General features: G+C 40.4%; 1 protein-coding gene across 3 annotated transcripts in view; it reads right to left on the bottom strand.

Annotated features, from left to right (window-relative positions):
* Positions 1 to 17684, bottom strand: part of atrnl1a (attractin-like 1a) — a 308853-nt gene that overhangs the window by 46980 nt on the left and 244189 nt on the right. For all 3 annotated transcript variants that reach the window (XM_084948292.1, XM_084948294.1, XM_084948293.1), the window contains one exon: positions 8669 to 8764. In XM_084948292.1, coding sequence (XP_084804418.1) covers positions 8669 to 8764 — 96 coding nt within the window. The remainder of the gene's footprint in view (positions 1 to 8668; positions 8765 to 17684) is intronic.

The following is a 17684-nucleotide window of genomic DNA, read 5'->3' as shown; positions in this document are numbered from 1 at the left end:
TTTCTGTTTTTCTCTGCGACTGGACTTTTCATCTTCTGAGAACAGAGACGATAACACAGACGAGTTTGCATGGACGTGTGTGAGCCAACACATTTCTTTCCAGCTGTGACACATGGAGTTTGTATCATTAACCCATCCCTGACACTGACAGAGTTCTGCTCAACGTACTTTTCTTTCTGTCTAAAGAGTATAATTGCAGGGTCTTTAGACCAGCGGTCTCCAACCTTTTTTGCGCCACGGACCGCTTTATGCCCGACAATATTTTCACGGACCGGCCTTTAAGGTGTCGCAGATAAATACAACAAAATAAAACTAGTACCGGTACCGAAAAAAAGAAGATTTATTCATAACACACGTGAAAAGACCCAGGAAAACCGAGTTAACGATAAAAACAATAACAAAATAACGCTGAAAACCGATAAAAACCCTGAAAACCATACATTTCACACCTGAGCCTCAACTCTCGTGGCCCGGTACCGGTCCGAGGCCTGGGGGTTGGGGACCGCTGCTTTAGTCGACAAAAAAAAAAAGAAACGTTTCCAGCTGTGACATACGCAGTCTCCATCACTAAAAGAGATTAACCGAGCCCAGACACCTCGCCATTTGAAAATGTTAATGATAGAAGGCTCTTGTTCCAAGAATACCTGTAATTGCAAGTCTTCCACAGATGGAAATAATGTCTAAAAAAAATCCACCTGGAGAATTTAAGTTCATCCTTGATGTGTCCTAGGAAGTCTACGCGTAACCCATGTCCACGTGAAAATTCGATCCTAAAAACTGTTCTTACTGAGAAGTTGACTTTTTTTAATTGGTTGTTTTATGTGTGAACTGAAGCCTCTGAAAGAAAACCTAAAGGAAGATTTAGAGAAAAACTTGAGAAAATCGCCCTCTATGCAAGAAGATACAGTATTTCCCCATATGGTAAAATGATCCCATATGGTTAAAGTGAGCATGAATCATCAGTCAGATGATGAATGTTTGTGTATATGAATACGTTTATTTTAATCATGGCTTTTAGAACTGATGCTCATGTAATTATATTCCCGTGAGAAAAGCAAGTGATCCCTCAGTTATGTTACCAGACAATGTTTTCATGGAAAAGAATGGTGAAGTGTACAGATGTGAGTGGGGTGTATGGAAAGCACAGTACAGTGAAACCTGACACCAAAGTTCAGCTACTGAATACTGGTTACACAATCACTTGTTCTAAATATTTGTTTCTGGTTACAGTAAAATGATTTTAGTGAGATGTTACCCATCAAGTATGATCTACTGTATAAAAAGTAAGCTGATTTAAATTTCATTCTAAGAACCATTGTGATCACACTGCATCACCTCTGATGTGTTAAAACAACAAGACTTCAAACTGAATATGTTTTTGGGGAACAGGAAAAGTTGCAGCGAGGCAAATCTGGTAAGCAAGGGAGACAGCGAGCAAAAAATGTGTTAGTGTTAGTGTGTGCCCCCCCCCAAAAAAAAGACTCCTGCGGCTTGGATGCTTCACACTGATGGATCAGCTCTCAACAACAGTGATGAACCTCAACATGAAAATTGGATCAGTTCGACAAAGAAAAGATGCTTTTCTGCAGTTTCAGTTTGTGGCTCAGAAAGAGCAAACTAAAAACAGCATTCATGCTGGAAGGGTCCACAAAGACATATCACTGAATGGGAAATTGGCTAGATTCAAATCAGTTGCTGTTTTTTTAATATTCAGACCTTTCAGAAACTGGTGCTGAAATGGAATTCACAAATATTGCTGTCTTATTTAGTAGTATGTAAGCAAAATGTATTTATATGGCACTTTTCGGGACTGTAGTCAGATCTCTCAGTCCTCATACCTTCACACTAGGGGTTGATTTAAATCAATTTTAGTTTGAATAATGTAGTTTTATTCATTAAATCCTGAATCGATTTTTAAATATAAATGTATTTTGCCAGAAATGCCAGAATCTCAGCTTAAAGCTCACAAAACTATTTCAACAACCATCAAACAGCTAAAACAGCAAACGATGAAAGAGCTGGTAAATGGATTCCGCAAAAAGATGTAAACACAAAGTACGACAGCACGTACGCGGCTGTCGTGTGCTCGAAATTGACATCTCACAGATTCTGAAGTTGCAGGTTTTGTCACTCACTGACCAAAATTCACTGAACCAGCAGCAAAAGAAGATCAAAACTACGCTTGAATTTTCTCCTACTTTGGCAGTTTTGCTTCCACCACAATAAAATCGCACTCCCTGCACAGCTTTCTCTCTCAGTGTACTTCGAGACAAGCAGCATCAGGTAATGTTCATATGTTGACTCATGGTTTTCTTCTGTTTTTGATCTACTGCAGGATATTTTTAAGGTGGTTATCTGCTATAAGAAGCCAGGCCAGAAAAATCTCCTTCATGTTTTTCTGTGTTTCATCCTCAGTTACTTTGACACAAAGGCATCTGCACCTCTGATGAAGTCTCACAAGTGTCAGCACTGATAAATGATCAGAATTATAATATTTTTGACTGTCTGAGTCAAAACTGAATCGAATCAAAACCTTGTGAATCAGAATTGAATCAGTTATAGAAATCAGTGATGACATCCAGCCCTACTTCACCCCTCACAGAGTAATCAGCCAGGTTCTTCTTCATGGCTGACTGAATTTGAGACAAAGTATCTCTACAAAAAACAGTCATCTCACTGAATTCGTATGTATAGATAACAAGCAGAAATACCAATTACCTTGGATTGAATATAAAATGAAAAGCTCAACGGTGGTGATTGGATTAAAACGGCACACAGCATGACAATGGAGAAATAATGGTTCGAAGCGCAAATTGTTAAAAAAGCGATCCAACTCAGATAATGTAAAACAAGCACAACTCAGTCACCCTCCATGCATGTATCCTCCATCACCCTTCTTTCCTTGCAATTATATGTTAATCATTGAATCGACACACCTCTCCATCTCTCCTCTGCACATCAAATCACTGCTCAAGTGTGGAAACAACAGGTGCTGTGCTCCTTGTTCGCTGTCTAAACATGGCATGAAATGGGGTGATGATGACTCTATTTGTTGCACTGCATAAGCAGGACAACATAAAATAGCGGGGCAGGATGGAAATGTTCTTTTTCTCTCATTAATTACACAATTATGCTAAGCTGCATGCCTGACTATGAACCAGATGTTGTGTAATTAACCTCAGTGTGAAGATAGCGTTCTGCTCCATTGTCTCTCACCTTCAAGAATGAAATGGAAACCAGGCAGAGAGGCAGCGATAAGGGAAGGAACTCCTGAGGTTTCTGCAGGCACATGAGCCACACCGAGCTCAGCCAAATCCAACGCGGCCAAAACGAAACTAAAACTAATTAAACATCAGGTGCAGATAGCCCTCTTCACTATTGTTTCTGTAACCTTCAGCTCAAACAATGCGAGGAGAGGAAACCTTAAGCAGGAAGGGGAGATACGTGGAGGTGGACGGGATTTTACATTGAAGACGTGAATCGATATATTTCCTGCATCGACGTCATCGGCAACACAAGGGGAACCATTTTCCAATAGATCTGCAATGTGATATCATTTCAGTAATGTTATTTGTTTAATAAAGAGGATGTTAAGGTTTAATGCATCTTTGAACCTACAAAAAGTTGAATGTTGCAAAAAACCAAAGAAAAATTATTACAATAAATATTTATTAAAGTCTATGAATCTCTCTTGATTTAGCAAACATGCCGAGGACTCTAGCAGTCTTTGTTTAAACTTCACATCATCTAACAAAGCTTCCAATGCGCACTTGTGCACATGTATTGTGTTTTGATAGAAGAGTTTTATTATTCATGTGGCTTTTATTCTGACTAGCTGGCCTCTTGAACGCCATCAAATCTCCTGCAGCATCTGTCACGGGGCTCAGGAGTAAGAGTTCACTTCCCACAATGCATTGCTCCTATCAGGATTATTTATTTGCCGAAATGAGTAACATCAAGGCAAGGTCACTTAAATTAGTTTGTTCTGATTTGCTGCTCCATGCACCTTGTGTAATGAGATAATCTATTGTTAAACAACTCGCAAATAAACAATGTCACAGTACATTACACTAGGCACATTTCTCTTTTTTTAAGCAAAGATGACACATCGATAGTTTACTAGGGCATACAGGGAAAAAGTGCAACACATTGTTGTGCATAAACCTTTAGCAATATGTTTCCATCCATATATAAAGAAGAACTCTGGCACAAGTTTCAGACCGACATGCTCTGACTAAGGTACGTTGTGGTTTATCAGCAAAGCAAAGATGGCCTTTCTAATTGCAGGATGTTGCAGACTCGTTGAAACTAAACTGAAATCCAGCAAGTTAAAACAGGAAGGTTTAGATCTCACCTTTGTGAGGAATTCTAATGTCAGTGCTCAGGCAAGTATTTGCAGGGTTTTTTTGAGTCTCCTGTAAAATCTGAGGCTCTAAATCCATTTTATTGACCTTTTATTTAGTCAGCAGTAGTTTTCACTCATGCTCGGTTGCTTAATGAAAAGTTGGAATGGAGCAAATCCGCTGATCCCTCCATGCAGTGCCAAGCATGGAAAGTGAAAGTCAGTTTCTGATTTGGTTGTTGTTTGAGCTCTAGACTGTTTCAAGATGCAGCACTAAAAAATTTTAAGGCAGGGAGATGATCAGAGGTGTGTGTGTGTGTCCTAATCCGCCTGGGCAGATTGTTATCCTGCCATCCAGGAACAGATAAACATCAGAAATGCAAATCAATAACCACACATTGTGACTATTTCACAAACTGCAATGAGACTGCATTGATATTTTAATTGCCGTTTTGTCTGTTAATCAAGTGGATTTCACTAGCGATGCGTCCATGGATGGTCACATTTCTTTTCAATCCACAAGTTTCTTGTGAAACTCAAGAATAACAGAAGTAACCACAAACTCTGTCACCTTCTAATGGCCTCAACCAGTTACCGGAACTGCCAGAGTCTCTGTTGTAGCTGCATTTCTTTATATTTGAGGTCGTTTTTGTGATATTCAACAAAGTCCACAAAGCTTGTGACTTAGTGGTGACCCGCAATTTCCCATGGGGGCAGCCTTCCCTGTCTTCAGTACAGCTCCTGGAGAAAAGCTAGACCTTATAAAGTGTCTGCCCAGCAGTGTTCATTGTTGTCAAATCAAGCCAATCAAAATATGGAGCATTTTTTCAATATGCTAGACAAGAGACAAGGTAGAAAAATGTTTCCCAATCTATGAACCAAATTAATCCCACTCATTCGCCATAACCACATCTTTTAACCCCACACTAGGGTTTCATTACGGACCGTTAAGTAATGTCACACTTTATCAACTTTTGAGGTTGAACTTAGATATATTTGTTCTTCTCAGATTCGCTGAAACCATGAAGCTTCCAACCAGCTGAACTTTTTTTTTTTTTTGTTTTGATATTTTCAAAAGCTCCGTTTCTCTTATTTAGGCTAAAGCTGAACTAAACCTGTCACAGCTCGGGAGGGAATGTGTTTGGGCTGTTAGTGAGTGTACTGCTGTTAAGGAACGGGGTTATTTTAACAGTATGCAGCACAATACTGAATATATTTTCCCACAACTGTTGGAAGCAAACATCATTGTTCAGAATGCAATTCAATTCATTTCTCAGAAATGTTTCACTCTGGGTATTTGGATCCACTTGCCATTCACTCTAATTACCACTCCACAGCCGATCTGTCTCTCTGTTTATTTAAACTCGGCAGGAATCACAAAACAGAGGTGACACCAGTATTTGAACAATAGCCTGCCGGAGAAGGGCACGGCTGATTTGGCAGTTACCATTTCACTGAGAGTGCTGCTTTCATGTCCTTTGCTCTCTTTGTACAAGAGGCTGATAGGAGCACTGGGGCCAGCTGCCTCTCTCAGGGCCCCTACTCCACCACCCAGACTGCCTCTGGAGGACCCTTCAGAGCCAGCAGATGAAGGTGAGGCGCCAGCATGTTGGACAATCACAGAGCGAGCCTGTTCTCACACAGGACAGTTAAGTGAAAAGTGAGCTATTGAAACCAGCTGCACTCTCTCCCCCTCAGCTTCCTATCTTCCCTGAGGTGTAAAATGGATGTTTTTAAGGTGAGCTGTGTTTGTCTACATCTGCTTGGCAGAGCATCTTAAAGACAATTTCATGTCGTCCTGTTTTCTTGCAAACCTTAAAGCCTGAGGGCGCCTGCAACATCACAGAAAGACATGCGAGTGTTTAATTTGTTTTCAGTCATTTCTATCAATTGCTGTGGCCCACACACACACACAAACACACACACACTGAATGTCTGCAAATGTCAGCTTAACACCATTTGCTCAGCAGCTCACCTACAGTTCACTTAGTACAGCATACTGTATTTTGTAGATCAATCTTTGAGCAGTTATCTTCTTTAAAAATTAAATCTTTTGTTTAGTTCTGTTTCAGAAGGCAAACACACTTCTTTGCTTGGTCAATAGAAAATAAACAAACAGCCATTAGTATTCACACTGGCTTCAGTTCAGAGTCAAGGGAAGTTTGACTCTTTCTTCCAACCTTAAGGGCTGGAAAATATAATCCAACACAGGAGTTTTTATACACCACTCTGCATTCAGTCATTAGTTATTAATCTCTGACTCTCATCCACACCGTGTCTTTTGTCCTGTCCTCCTTCTCCTGCCTCCAATAGGGTTGCAACAAATGGCTGCCTCTCCCTGAGCCTGGTTCTGCCAGAAGTTTCTTCCTGTTAAAAGGAAGTTTTTCCTTCCCACCGTCACCAAGTGCTTGCTCATAGAGGGTCATCTGATTGTTGGGGTTTTCTCAGTATTATTGTAGGGTCTTTACCTTACAATATAAAGCACCTTGAGGTGATTTTCGGTGTGATTTGGTGCTATATAAATAAACTCAAATTGATTTGAATTCAAATTAATTGAATTTAATTGAATTAAGCTCCAAAAAAGTGCAGTTCCTCTAATGACCACCTCAGGTTGTTTTCAAAAGAGGGTCAATATCCATAGCCTACAATAATGTCCAACTGTTCAGCAGAAAAACACAACCAAGTTAAAAACAGTAAAACATGGAGATGGTGACGTAGGTGCCTGCAGCTAACAGGTGCCTTCCCATCTTAACCAGTCCCTGAACTGGACCTCCGCCCCTTTTTTGTGAAGACACACCTGTTTGACACACTAATGTGACACAGTTAGAAAGTCTATGAATTAATCTTGATAAACAACATGGAAACATTCCACCCTCCTGGACCAGAAGTGACAGTGGTGCCATACACATGAGTGGAGATCCTGTCACATTGGGCATTTTGGAAGATTAACCAAAGTCATTAATTGCTCCAAATTTTCTATAAAATGCACTGCTGTTTATTTTGTAGTTACAGCAGCCTCACTGAACAGGACCGAAAATTTATTTTCTTGTTTACTTGCAAAAAAAAAAATACTACAAGTGAGTGCATGAGGAGGTTTTGTGTCTTTCCTTTGTGATCTGTATGTCAGACTCACTAAATATAAACAAAATGATGTACTTATTCTAAAAATATCTAACTGAATGAGAAAGATATTTCAACAAGAAAAAATCTTATCTTGTCTGGCAAATTATAAAAGAGAGTGGGGTAAAGGGTGTTTTTCACTTGAGCTCAGCGTTTCAGCTCTCTTAAGTTCTCGGCTCATGCACAGGCCTGCATGTGTCCTGTGAACCAAAAAGAGTTTGATTTAAAAAAAAAACATCCAACACAACAAATGGTAAGTCTTCAAACCTAGTGGGTTAAGTCAGCGTGACTACACAAATTTTGCAGAACAAACCTGGCGTTCTACATTTTTATGACAAAGTTATGAGGTTAAAAGTGCAACACCAGAGTATGTACAGGTGCTTCCTGGCACAAGAGAGGGATTAGGAGGTTGTTTGTGCATAATTTGAACTCTGTTCAGATCCACCACACACTGGTGCTATGGCTGGCATGTACCTTCTGTAGCTCTTTGTTTTCTAATGGCTACTTGAGGTAGCCATTAGTAGGTATAACCACACTGTCATTCTGTCTGAACTGTCAAAGGTCCATTATTGACTTGGCCATGCACTGTGCTTTAGGAAGGCTCTGTGTATTCCAAATAAAAACCTTAATCATGTCACACTGTCTTTTTAAGCCTCTCCCTCTCACCAGACTTGCTGGTAGCTCTCGGTGCACTATCCCAATAGTTATGGCTTTGGTACAAGTGTTCTCAGTTATTGGGCCACCAGCAGGGATTACATGCTTAACTACATGGGAGATCTTTGGACTCCATCACTAATATCTGTTTTACACTTTTGTTAAAGGAACTTGATCACTAACTACATGGACTCATGTGAACAGTTTACTTTGATAACCTGCTGATGCTGATGATGTGAGATAATTCTTATCACAGCTTTTCACAACTTGAGCCTGATATTCCAAGTAGTTCAAAGGAAAAAACCAAATTGCAATTCAACACACAGACACAGTGTCTAGATCATGTTTTGCATCCACACATATCATTTCCACAACAGCAGCCATGACAGAAGGTCATAGGGCTAACAAAGTCATAACAGTATGAAGTCTGCTGATTTGCAAACACAACAAGTGTTAGACGTGTCTTTTATCCATTGCAATGCTAAGAATTCACCCACGTGTTCAAGTCTTCTTTGGTTTTGTATATTTCTGTGTTTGTGCCTTTGTTCTGACCTGTAGCAGCTCCTCTTGGTCATCACCAACCTCCAGTGCTACAGTGACCGAGGCGAAGGGACGACTGGCCATCTGCTGTCGCTCTCTCATCAGCTGCTGTAGAGTGAGATGGGAAAAAAAGAAAAGAGTTTTAATTTATTTATTTTCATGGATTTATTTCTGACAGATTACTGTGTCAGAACTCAAACACAGGTTGTTATTCTTTTACTGGATTTATCCTTGAGAAACTCTACAGGGAACAGCTGAAGGTTAAGTGCTTTGCTCAAGGGCATCCTAACAGTGCAAACTAAATGAGATTCACAATTCACAATTGCCAAAAAAAACTCCCCAAAACCGATCAGGGTTGTTTGACAAAAGCAAACATGTTAAGGTGGTAAGAAAGAGAAGTAACAGGGCTAAGGAGTAATACTGACAAAAAGGATATCACTGGAAAGAAGGCCAGAAGTAACGAAGCAGTAAGAAAGAAGCAGGTAGATGAAGAAAAATGATAAAAAAAAGAAAAAGAAAGGAGGATTATGAAAATATAGGTTTAGGAGGAATGGAGGGGGCAGAGATCAAAGTAGATGCTTGCTAGACACACAGGAGGAAGGCAACGATGAGTGGGGAAAAGCAGCTGGTGGGGGAATGGTGGGAGTCAGAGGGGAGGAGGAGGAGGGCAGGCAAACTTCATTAATGAGGAAATGTCAGATGAACAAAGGCAGACAGCGAGGCCTTCATCAGCATGAGGTCCAAACGCTGACCGAAAACACAAACAAAGATACAGCACAGCATTTAAATGAAGAATGAAAAAGAAAGAGAAGAATCCTCCCACACAAAGTAAAACAGAGACACGCACCATCATCAATAAAGCTAAGGAGTGCATCTACACCTGAAAAATAACAACATGCTCACTGCATCTTCATCTCCCCTCTCCATCATTAGCTCGGTTTCCCAGCTCTTTCCAAATCAATACGGACATGTTAATGGGGTTTTGTTTCTACATTTAGCTTGGGGTTAGCCACCTGTTTTACACACAGAAAAACTCATTTCTAGCCAATTACATGCCAGGCAATAATCAGTATGTTTCTGGTCGTTTTGGCAGAAATTCTGCCTGATGCAGGCTGTGACATGTTAAGCAATGTTGGGAAGACAGAGGGAGTCGATCAAGTTTTTGGTCTCTAATGTGAATAACCTGAACATTGGAGGACTTTGACTTAGCATGCAAAAACACTCACAGTAGGTCGAAGTAAAAAAAACAACAAAAACCACTTTACCACATCAGGATGTGGTGAAGTGGTTTAAAACAGACTTTTCCTTATACTTCCTAACATTCTCTGCTTTAAGTCATCCAAGTACACAAATATCAGAAACAAGCCCAAAAGAAAAAGAAAAGAAAGACATTAGGAACAGAAGCACTGCAAGGATGTTAGAGAATATTTGAAATTGAAAGAAAAAGAAACAGATAACGAGGCATATCTCCAGCCCCCGCCCGCCTTGTGACCTTGAATTGGACAAGCAAAAGAAAATAGATGGATGGTGATGAAGAAAAAATGAAATGAAAGGAGCAAAACCAATAAAAGAAACCAAAAGCACAGCACTAGATTAAGAAAGAGAAAAATAAAAACAAATTAACAAGAAAAGGCAAGGACAGGACAGGAAAAGGAGAAAAGCAAAGGAAAGAGAAAAAAGTGTAAACCCCTCCTAAATATCAATGGCTTCTACACTCTGCTACACTTCTCTAAACTGAAGCAGCTCTCGTGCTGCTGTGTCCTCTCCTGTTGATGAGAAAAGGCTGCACACTGACATTAACTGGCTGTCAGGTCTTGTGCTAGCGCGCCGCCGGCTGCTCGATTGCCGGTGTCAGACTCTTTAAGCATGACTGAATAGTACACCTGTAGCTACATCAGCACAGTCAGGTGCTCCGGCGGCGGCAAGCGCTCTGCTAGCACACTGCCATGCCGGCTAATGTGATGTCTTTCCTTGTTAGCTGTCACCACTGTGGGAATGCTGCTCACATGACAGCGAGTGCTTGCTAGCATCGCTGTTAGCCTCCTGCAGATGTCAGTTTAGATTTGTAAAAGACTAGCTGAGTAGGTGTGTGTGAGAGGAAGGGTGTCTGTGTACTGGAAGCTGTGGATGAGGTAAGAGATCCCCTTTAAGCGTTTTTAAACCTTTATGAGTGCGTCAGGATTTGTTATACTGCTGTAAAGGCAGGATAGGTGGCAGGGGGAAAAAATAGGCCCAAAACTACTGAAAATAGGGTCCAGAGGTGCATTTGTTAGACACAGAGGCATTTGTTAATCACCCTGATTAAGTTTTTTAAAAAAGGATTTATTTTAAAAATGTAGTGTGACAGACCTGTGATCAGCACCAAACCATCCCAGGCCTTTCAGATTGCATATTAACCCCCTTGAAAAACTATTCATAAGTAACACTCAGACTCATTGGCACAATTTTGAATGTGAAGGTCACTACTATACATGCAAATGTGCCTCTAGTCTGTACTGTCTGGAGTAACTGAACCTAAGTGGGCGACGGTGCTACGCTGTTGGTAAGTAATGAAATGTCAGCCATATTTCTGGATTTCGTCCGTCACGCTTTAGTGTTGATTTCCTTTTTGTTTTCAGAATTTAATAATAATAATGGATTGCATTTATATAGCGCTTTACAATTCCACTATTCATTCACTCTCACATTCATACACTGGTGGAGGCAAGCTACAGTTGTAGCCACAGCTGCCCTGGGGCAGACTGACAGAAGCGAGGCTGCCATATCGCGCCATCGGCCCCTCTGGCCATCACCAATAGGCGGTAGGTGAAGTGTCTTGCCCAAGGACACAACGACCGAGACTGTCCGAGCCGGGGCTCGAACCGGCAACCTTCCGATTACAACACAAACTGCCAACTCTTGAGCCACGATTGCCCAAACATTTACAGTATCACCCAAACATTTACAGCAGTCATTTGTTGTATTAACAGTATTCATGTGCAGTTTACCATTATGCAAATCTTGAGAGCTTGAAAAAAGACAATTTCTTCTTTAGGTTTGCAAAGATGTTTCACTTCTCATCCAAGTGGCTTCTGACTGAAAGTCTTCACAGACCTTTATGCAAACTTTTTTTTCCCAAACCTTAGCGTGTAGCTTATTCAGCTTCCAGACTCCCAGTACACCAAAACTAATATATCTGATAAGAAGAACCACCGTCTGGCCAATTAGGATGTCAGTGTGGTGAATAAGCTCTGGATTGCTTCTGTTTTATATATTAGCCTAGCAATCCTAGCTTTGGTTGATGGTTCACTAACCATCCAAAACTTTGCTGCTATTTAATTTATCCATCTTTGTTTAAAGCTTGAAAAACAAAATCATATGCTGTATGCTGAACGCATCTTAATAAATTCTCTTTCCATTGACATTATTACTTTTTGTAACATCAGAGTTTCTACCACTTCTTATTCTTAGCTGTGCTGGTATTGGAAAATTTGGGCCTGAAAATTCCTAATTAATTCATCCTTAACTGGATCCCTTAACATTTCTTTAAGTTTCCAAAATTAAGGCTGTTTGGTTTAGTTTAGACAAGGATTATGGTGTGAAGAAGACATCAGACCATTAAACAAAGTCTCCTTCCTGATAGCTTTTACCGCAGTACGGTAGCTGAGCTGTTTATACACCGTTTGCGTGCACCCATGTGCGAGTTTGTGTCATGCGAGGTGTTCTCTCAGCTCTTTATTCCCTAAAGCTGTTGCTCCTCTGTTAGTGAGATTAGACAAACTGGTCAAGGTGAGCCGGGTCACATCTGCGTGTGTGAGCGCTGCAACCTGATAAATGAGTCTAGACAGTGGAATTGTGTTTAGACATAAAAAGTGGGTTTAATATTCATGTCTGGGGTAAGTTTTCAAGTGTATTGAAGATGCAAGTGTGTACTGCATGTACGTGGTACCTCCAAACATCTTTATATATACACATAAATACAAAGAAAAAATACAAATATACATTTTGGTCAGAAAAAGACCACTTGTCTGTCTGTCTATGTCTGTGTGTGAGTGCTTGTGCATGTGTTGCGAGTTTAATGCCCTCTTTGACAAGTCCTTGAGCAGGCAACAAGGACAAGACAGCGGCCATCTCCTCTGTCTGCCCGTCGGACTGTAAATCAGCCATAAAACAGCTAATTAACTCTGCTGTGCTGTAAACAAGCAGTGCCACGCCACACACCACCGAGATGACAAAAGAGGGCGGAGAGCAAAGAAAGCCTATGCGAGTATGTGTTTAAGTTACAGTTAGAAATATTATCCAATTTTCCTGCAAGGGCTTTAGCTGGGTACCTGAAATCCCAAACTAAATCAGAGAAAGACACAAAGCTGATATTTTTCAGGTAATACTGGCGTTTCTTCACATTTTTTACTCCATATCAAATATGTTTGTGTTTAGTTAGCCATGAGGGGCGGGACAAAATCCACACATTTATTCATCCAGCCATCTCAGTTGGACAGACAGACGCATAAACAGCCAAGAGAAAAAATGAGAGCGCTGCGACAATGAAGCCAATCACATGCTGAATTATGTTTCACAGAACACTGCTCAACCATAGTAGCACCTGCAAGCTCAAACTGCCAGTCCTGTTAGGCTGGAAATATCTGTGTAATGTGATGTTTGTTGATTTCAGATCTACTCCTGTCTAATGATGGGTTTCATAGCACCACAAGTGTCCCTCTTCTACTGTGGCAGCAATTAAACTTCACACCAGCTCTGTGAGGGCACAGCTATAGAAAGGTTAGTAAACCCATCCATGTATGTGGGTGTTTGCATGATTGTAGGTCTTTGTTGGGGAGTGGGGGGTGTAATACACCACCAAGCACTCAGTAACCATCAGCCCCTAATTGGTGGTACTACAAAAACAAAAGCAGCATGCGTTTGTCAGTGTACACGCAAAGCTAATGAAAATCCACAAACTCCAAGAGAGACCAGTGACATACAAAGGCAGACAACCTGACACTTTAACAAGGAAAGAGGGGAAGGTGGGAATACAAACATAATAGGAACTGACTACCAGGAATATAAGCACATGAGAAATGAGACAGGTGGGAAAAAATGGGGTGGACAGGAAGCAAAACAAATATAGGGAATCACAGGAAGGTGACTTATATGAATGAAAACTGTAATAACACCTGCAAATCATCGGACGCAAACAACCGCCGTTCAAAATGACCAATGCGGCTATCCAGTCTTTGGCAGATTATCGGCTCACTCAGTGTGATAAACCAGCCAGTCCAGCTAGACGTTTTTTAGTGATTGTTTCCTGTCCGTTATTTCCCCCGCTTGCCCAGCCCGCCTCAGATTTCATCTCATGTGCACCTCTCGGACCAAGGTCTCTCCTACTGCCTCCTCCTCTGCCCGACTAGCCTGGATTCCAAGGATCTCATTATTACTTCGTGTACACGCTACCTGACACATTCTCCCTGGTTACTCTGCCCCGTCTAACTGCCCTCACCTGTTTCGCAGATTTGCCCAACTCCTTGCTGCCTGTCTCTGCTCCTCTGACCAGTCTCTTAGCCAAGTTAGGAAGACTCTTGTGTTTACTTAAGATTTGCACTTTTATCAAGACTCATGTCTGTGCTCTCACTCACTTTAATTACCAGTGCTTGCTGTAGGTTATGTCATGTAAATACTTTCCTGATTGAATAAAGAGATTTCAACTACTTCTTGCCTTTTTTCTTTCTGTATTGTCTGGATTCTGCTGGCTGTTATGAAGGGATTTCTCTTCACCATAGAAATGATGGAGCGATTATCCACCACTGTTGCCTTTCATTGATATCCAGGTCTTTTTGCATTGCTGAGTTCATCAGTGTTTTCTTTCTTTCTCAGGATGTACCAAACTGTAGATTTTGCCACTCCTAATATTGTAGCAATTTCTTGGATGAGGTTTTTTCTGGATGGCTTAAGGATGGCTTGTTTCACCTGCATGGAGAGCTCCTTTGACCGCATCTTGTCTGTTCACACTGTGAGATTATTGTATTAACTTATGCCACGTTGTACCCCTAATTAAAGATTGTAAAATCATTATGTAGTTTTAGGTTGCATTTAACTCCTGACAACTATTAGATTTATTAGACTGATTTGTATTGCATTAGACTGCTGATTTTTTGTGAATGAATTACATTGTTTTATGATGCATTATACTGCTGATTTATAAGAAATACTGTTTTCGGAGAATCATGGCCTTATTTGTCTGATTAGAAAAGAACAGAACATACTGCACAGGAAGCCAAGGTCATAGCTTAGGCTCACTGAGAGAGAAAGAATGTGGATGTTTAGGTTTTCTGACTTTGGAGGGGGGCTGACGCTATAAGAACGTGAGAAACTGTCAGACACTTCGAGATCTGGCGGACACCCTCCCGTCTGGACGTTTATGGTCGAAGTGTTGTAGGGAATAATGAGAATTGTATGGAATAAAGAGATTGTTGATTGAGCATTTTTATACACCGAGTGTTGTTCTTCCTTCAAGGTTCAAGGTTCTTTATTTGTCACATGCATAGTAGTTATACAAGTATAACACACAGTGAAATGTAGCCTGACACGCTCCTCGACATGTGCAAAAATTGGGGGGGGGGGGTAGAGGAAGAACATTATATATATATATATATATATATATATATAAATAGTATATACATTGGGTGAATGTGCAGTAGTAGCAGCAAGCAGGTGAATTCTGTACATTAATATGAATAGACATCTGACTATTTTACAGAATAGACAATATAAACATATTTGAAATTAAAGGAATTTGGAATGTACATTGTGCCTTGGTTTAGAGTGTCTGGAAGAGAGTCCTGTCTCAGTCAATTATAGATGATGTGAGAGGGCGGGTGTGTGTGTGTTTAGGGCCCGGATGGCTTGGGGATAGAAGCTCCTCTTGAGTCTCTCTGTCCTTGCCCGGATGATGCGGAACCTTCCATCAGCCCAAAGATCAAAGAATTGGGATATTCAACAACACCAAAAAACTTCCAAATACAAGCACGACACCTCAAATCAACCCTGAGGAAATTGACCACATCTGCCCATGAAGAAGCCTTTGAGTCAGTTGTCCAATTACTTTTGGTCCCTTTAAAAAGGGCGTCGCACATAAGGAGCTGAAACTCCTAAACCTGTCATCCAGTTTGACTGTGGATTGTGAAATGCTGTTCAGTAATATAAAGTTTTGATTCCTGATTTGAATGTGCAAATCTGTTATAAAATGAAGCCTTACTGATAAAGCAGAGGACAATAGCATAGCAAGTAAAAGGAAAGAACAACGTAGGGTGACACAACTGAATGTACTAATATGAAGTTACCAAACAACCCATTTCTCATTTAATGTTACTGCCCCTGCCTCACATTTCCCCTGTAGATGGAATGCAACATGTCCCCACAGTCTATCTGTAACCTAACTAGATGGTTTAATCAATTCCACCGAAGGCTGCAAGTTTAGTTGTGATTAATGTGTTAATCAGAGATACAAGAGAAACCACCTCTTCTGGACAAGGCTTAATAACTCTTACAGACTGCTCCCAGTGCAACGAATTTCACTCTGTTGCAAGGTATGCTTCAAAAGTAGTGTTATAACTAATGATAAGTGTCCCAGAATAAGCAGCACTTTAAATTGTAGGGAAAAAAAACAACTTGTAGTTCTTATAATGGCTGCTGCTAAAAAAAGGATTTTTTTTAAAAGAAATTGGTGTAAAATGTTCAAATCAAATATTCCCGCAGGCCTTGTTGAAACTGATGTTACAGAATCACCCAATGTCCCATAAAGAGTGTAATATAGTTCTGCTTGAAAGAGTGTCTACTGTGTGCCTCAAAGGGAAATGCAAATGTGCGAAGGAGCAGATGAAAAGGGTGACTGTGACAGTACATTTTATGGTTCAGTTAAGTTTTAATGTAAAATCTGGTCAAGCAATATGTGATTTCGTAAAATAAAGTCTTCTCTTCTGTGTCAGTAGAGCAGGACAAGCCTATTCATCCGTTAGATGTGACAAATTACAATTTCAGGTTTGGAATCTTTTTGAGGAAAATTACAATAGGAACAAAAGTTGGTTATCAGTCCCTTGGCTACAGGAATAGCAGTCATCTGAAACTGATTTCGCCCCCTTTGATTATAAGCAAAGATTAAGAGAGTGATATGCTTTCATGGTGTTTAAAATCACTGCTCTGGCTTTGATCTGGGTCTTGGCCTATTTGTGTCATTATGCATGTGAACATAATTATCTGTTTCGAAGAAGCGTGATAAAGTTCAGTTTTAGGTAAATTAAAAGTCCTTTTTCAGTAAGACAGCCCTTTTAAAGGTTTCCTTGTAAAGAATACATGCCATCATCGTGCCTGAGTAGGTTTCCCCCGAAGAGTTCAAAGACATGAGTATTAATAAAAACTTCAACGATGAAAAGCAGTGTGAATTTTTTTTGTCTGTATATGCACATAGTTTTATGATAAAGAGTTGTAGTAACAATGGCACTGGTAAAGTGATGGATAAATTATTCTGAATGTTTCTGGGTAAGATAAGATAAAAAGGAAACGCATCTCTGAGAACCATATCCAATCCTGAAAATGCATATATAGTAAGATTGACTTAAGATTGTGGAGAAGTCTACTCCAAACACCTGGAAACCTTCTGGAGGGATGAAACAGTATTTCCCCAAAAGAAATTTTGTCCTTTGCTGTATTCAACACTAAGTAATTAAAGTAAATGAAATTTTACATGTATAGCAACATTCAGAGCTTCACAACAAAATGCCAGAACATAAAAACAAAAGTTAACCACACGCTAGGCTAAAAAGTTGCGTTTTATGATGTTTTTTTGAAAGCCTGCATAGAGTCCACAGTCCACAGATCTGAGAGGGAGAGACTTCCAGAGCCTGCAAAAGCTCTGTCTCCTTCAGTTTTCAGCCTTTTATGCTGCACAACCAGCAAGCCCCGATTAGGGATGGGGAATTGATACGAATTTAGCTATTTCAATTCCATTATCGCTATCACTTCTCGATTCGATGCCTTATCAGTTCTCATTGGGTTC

This window comes from Perissodus microlepis, chromosome 13, assembly GCF_051167445.1.
Source record: "Perissodus microlepis isolate ML-2025 ecotype Zambia chromosome 13, ASM5116744v1, whole genome shotgun sequence".
Classification (NCBI taxonomy): domain Eukaryota; kingdom Metazoa; phylum Chordata; class Actinopteri; order Cichliformes; family Cichlidae; genus Perissodus; species Perissodus microlepis.
This window is presented reverse-complemented; position numbering and strand designations above follow the sequence as displayed.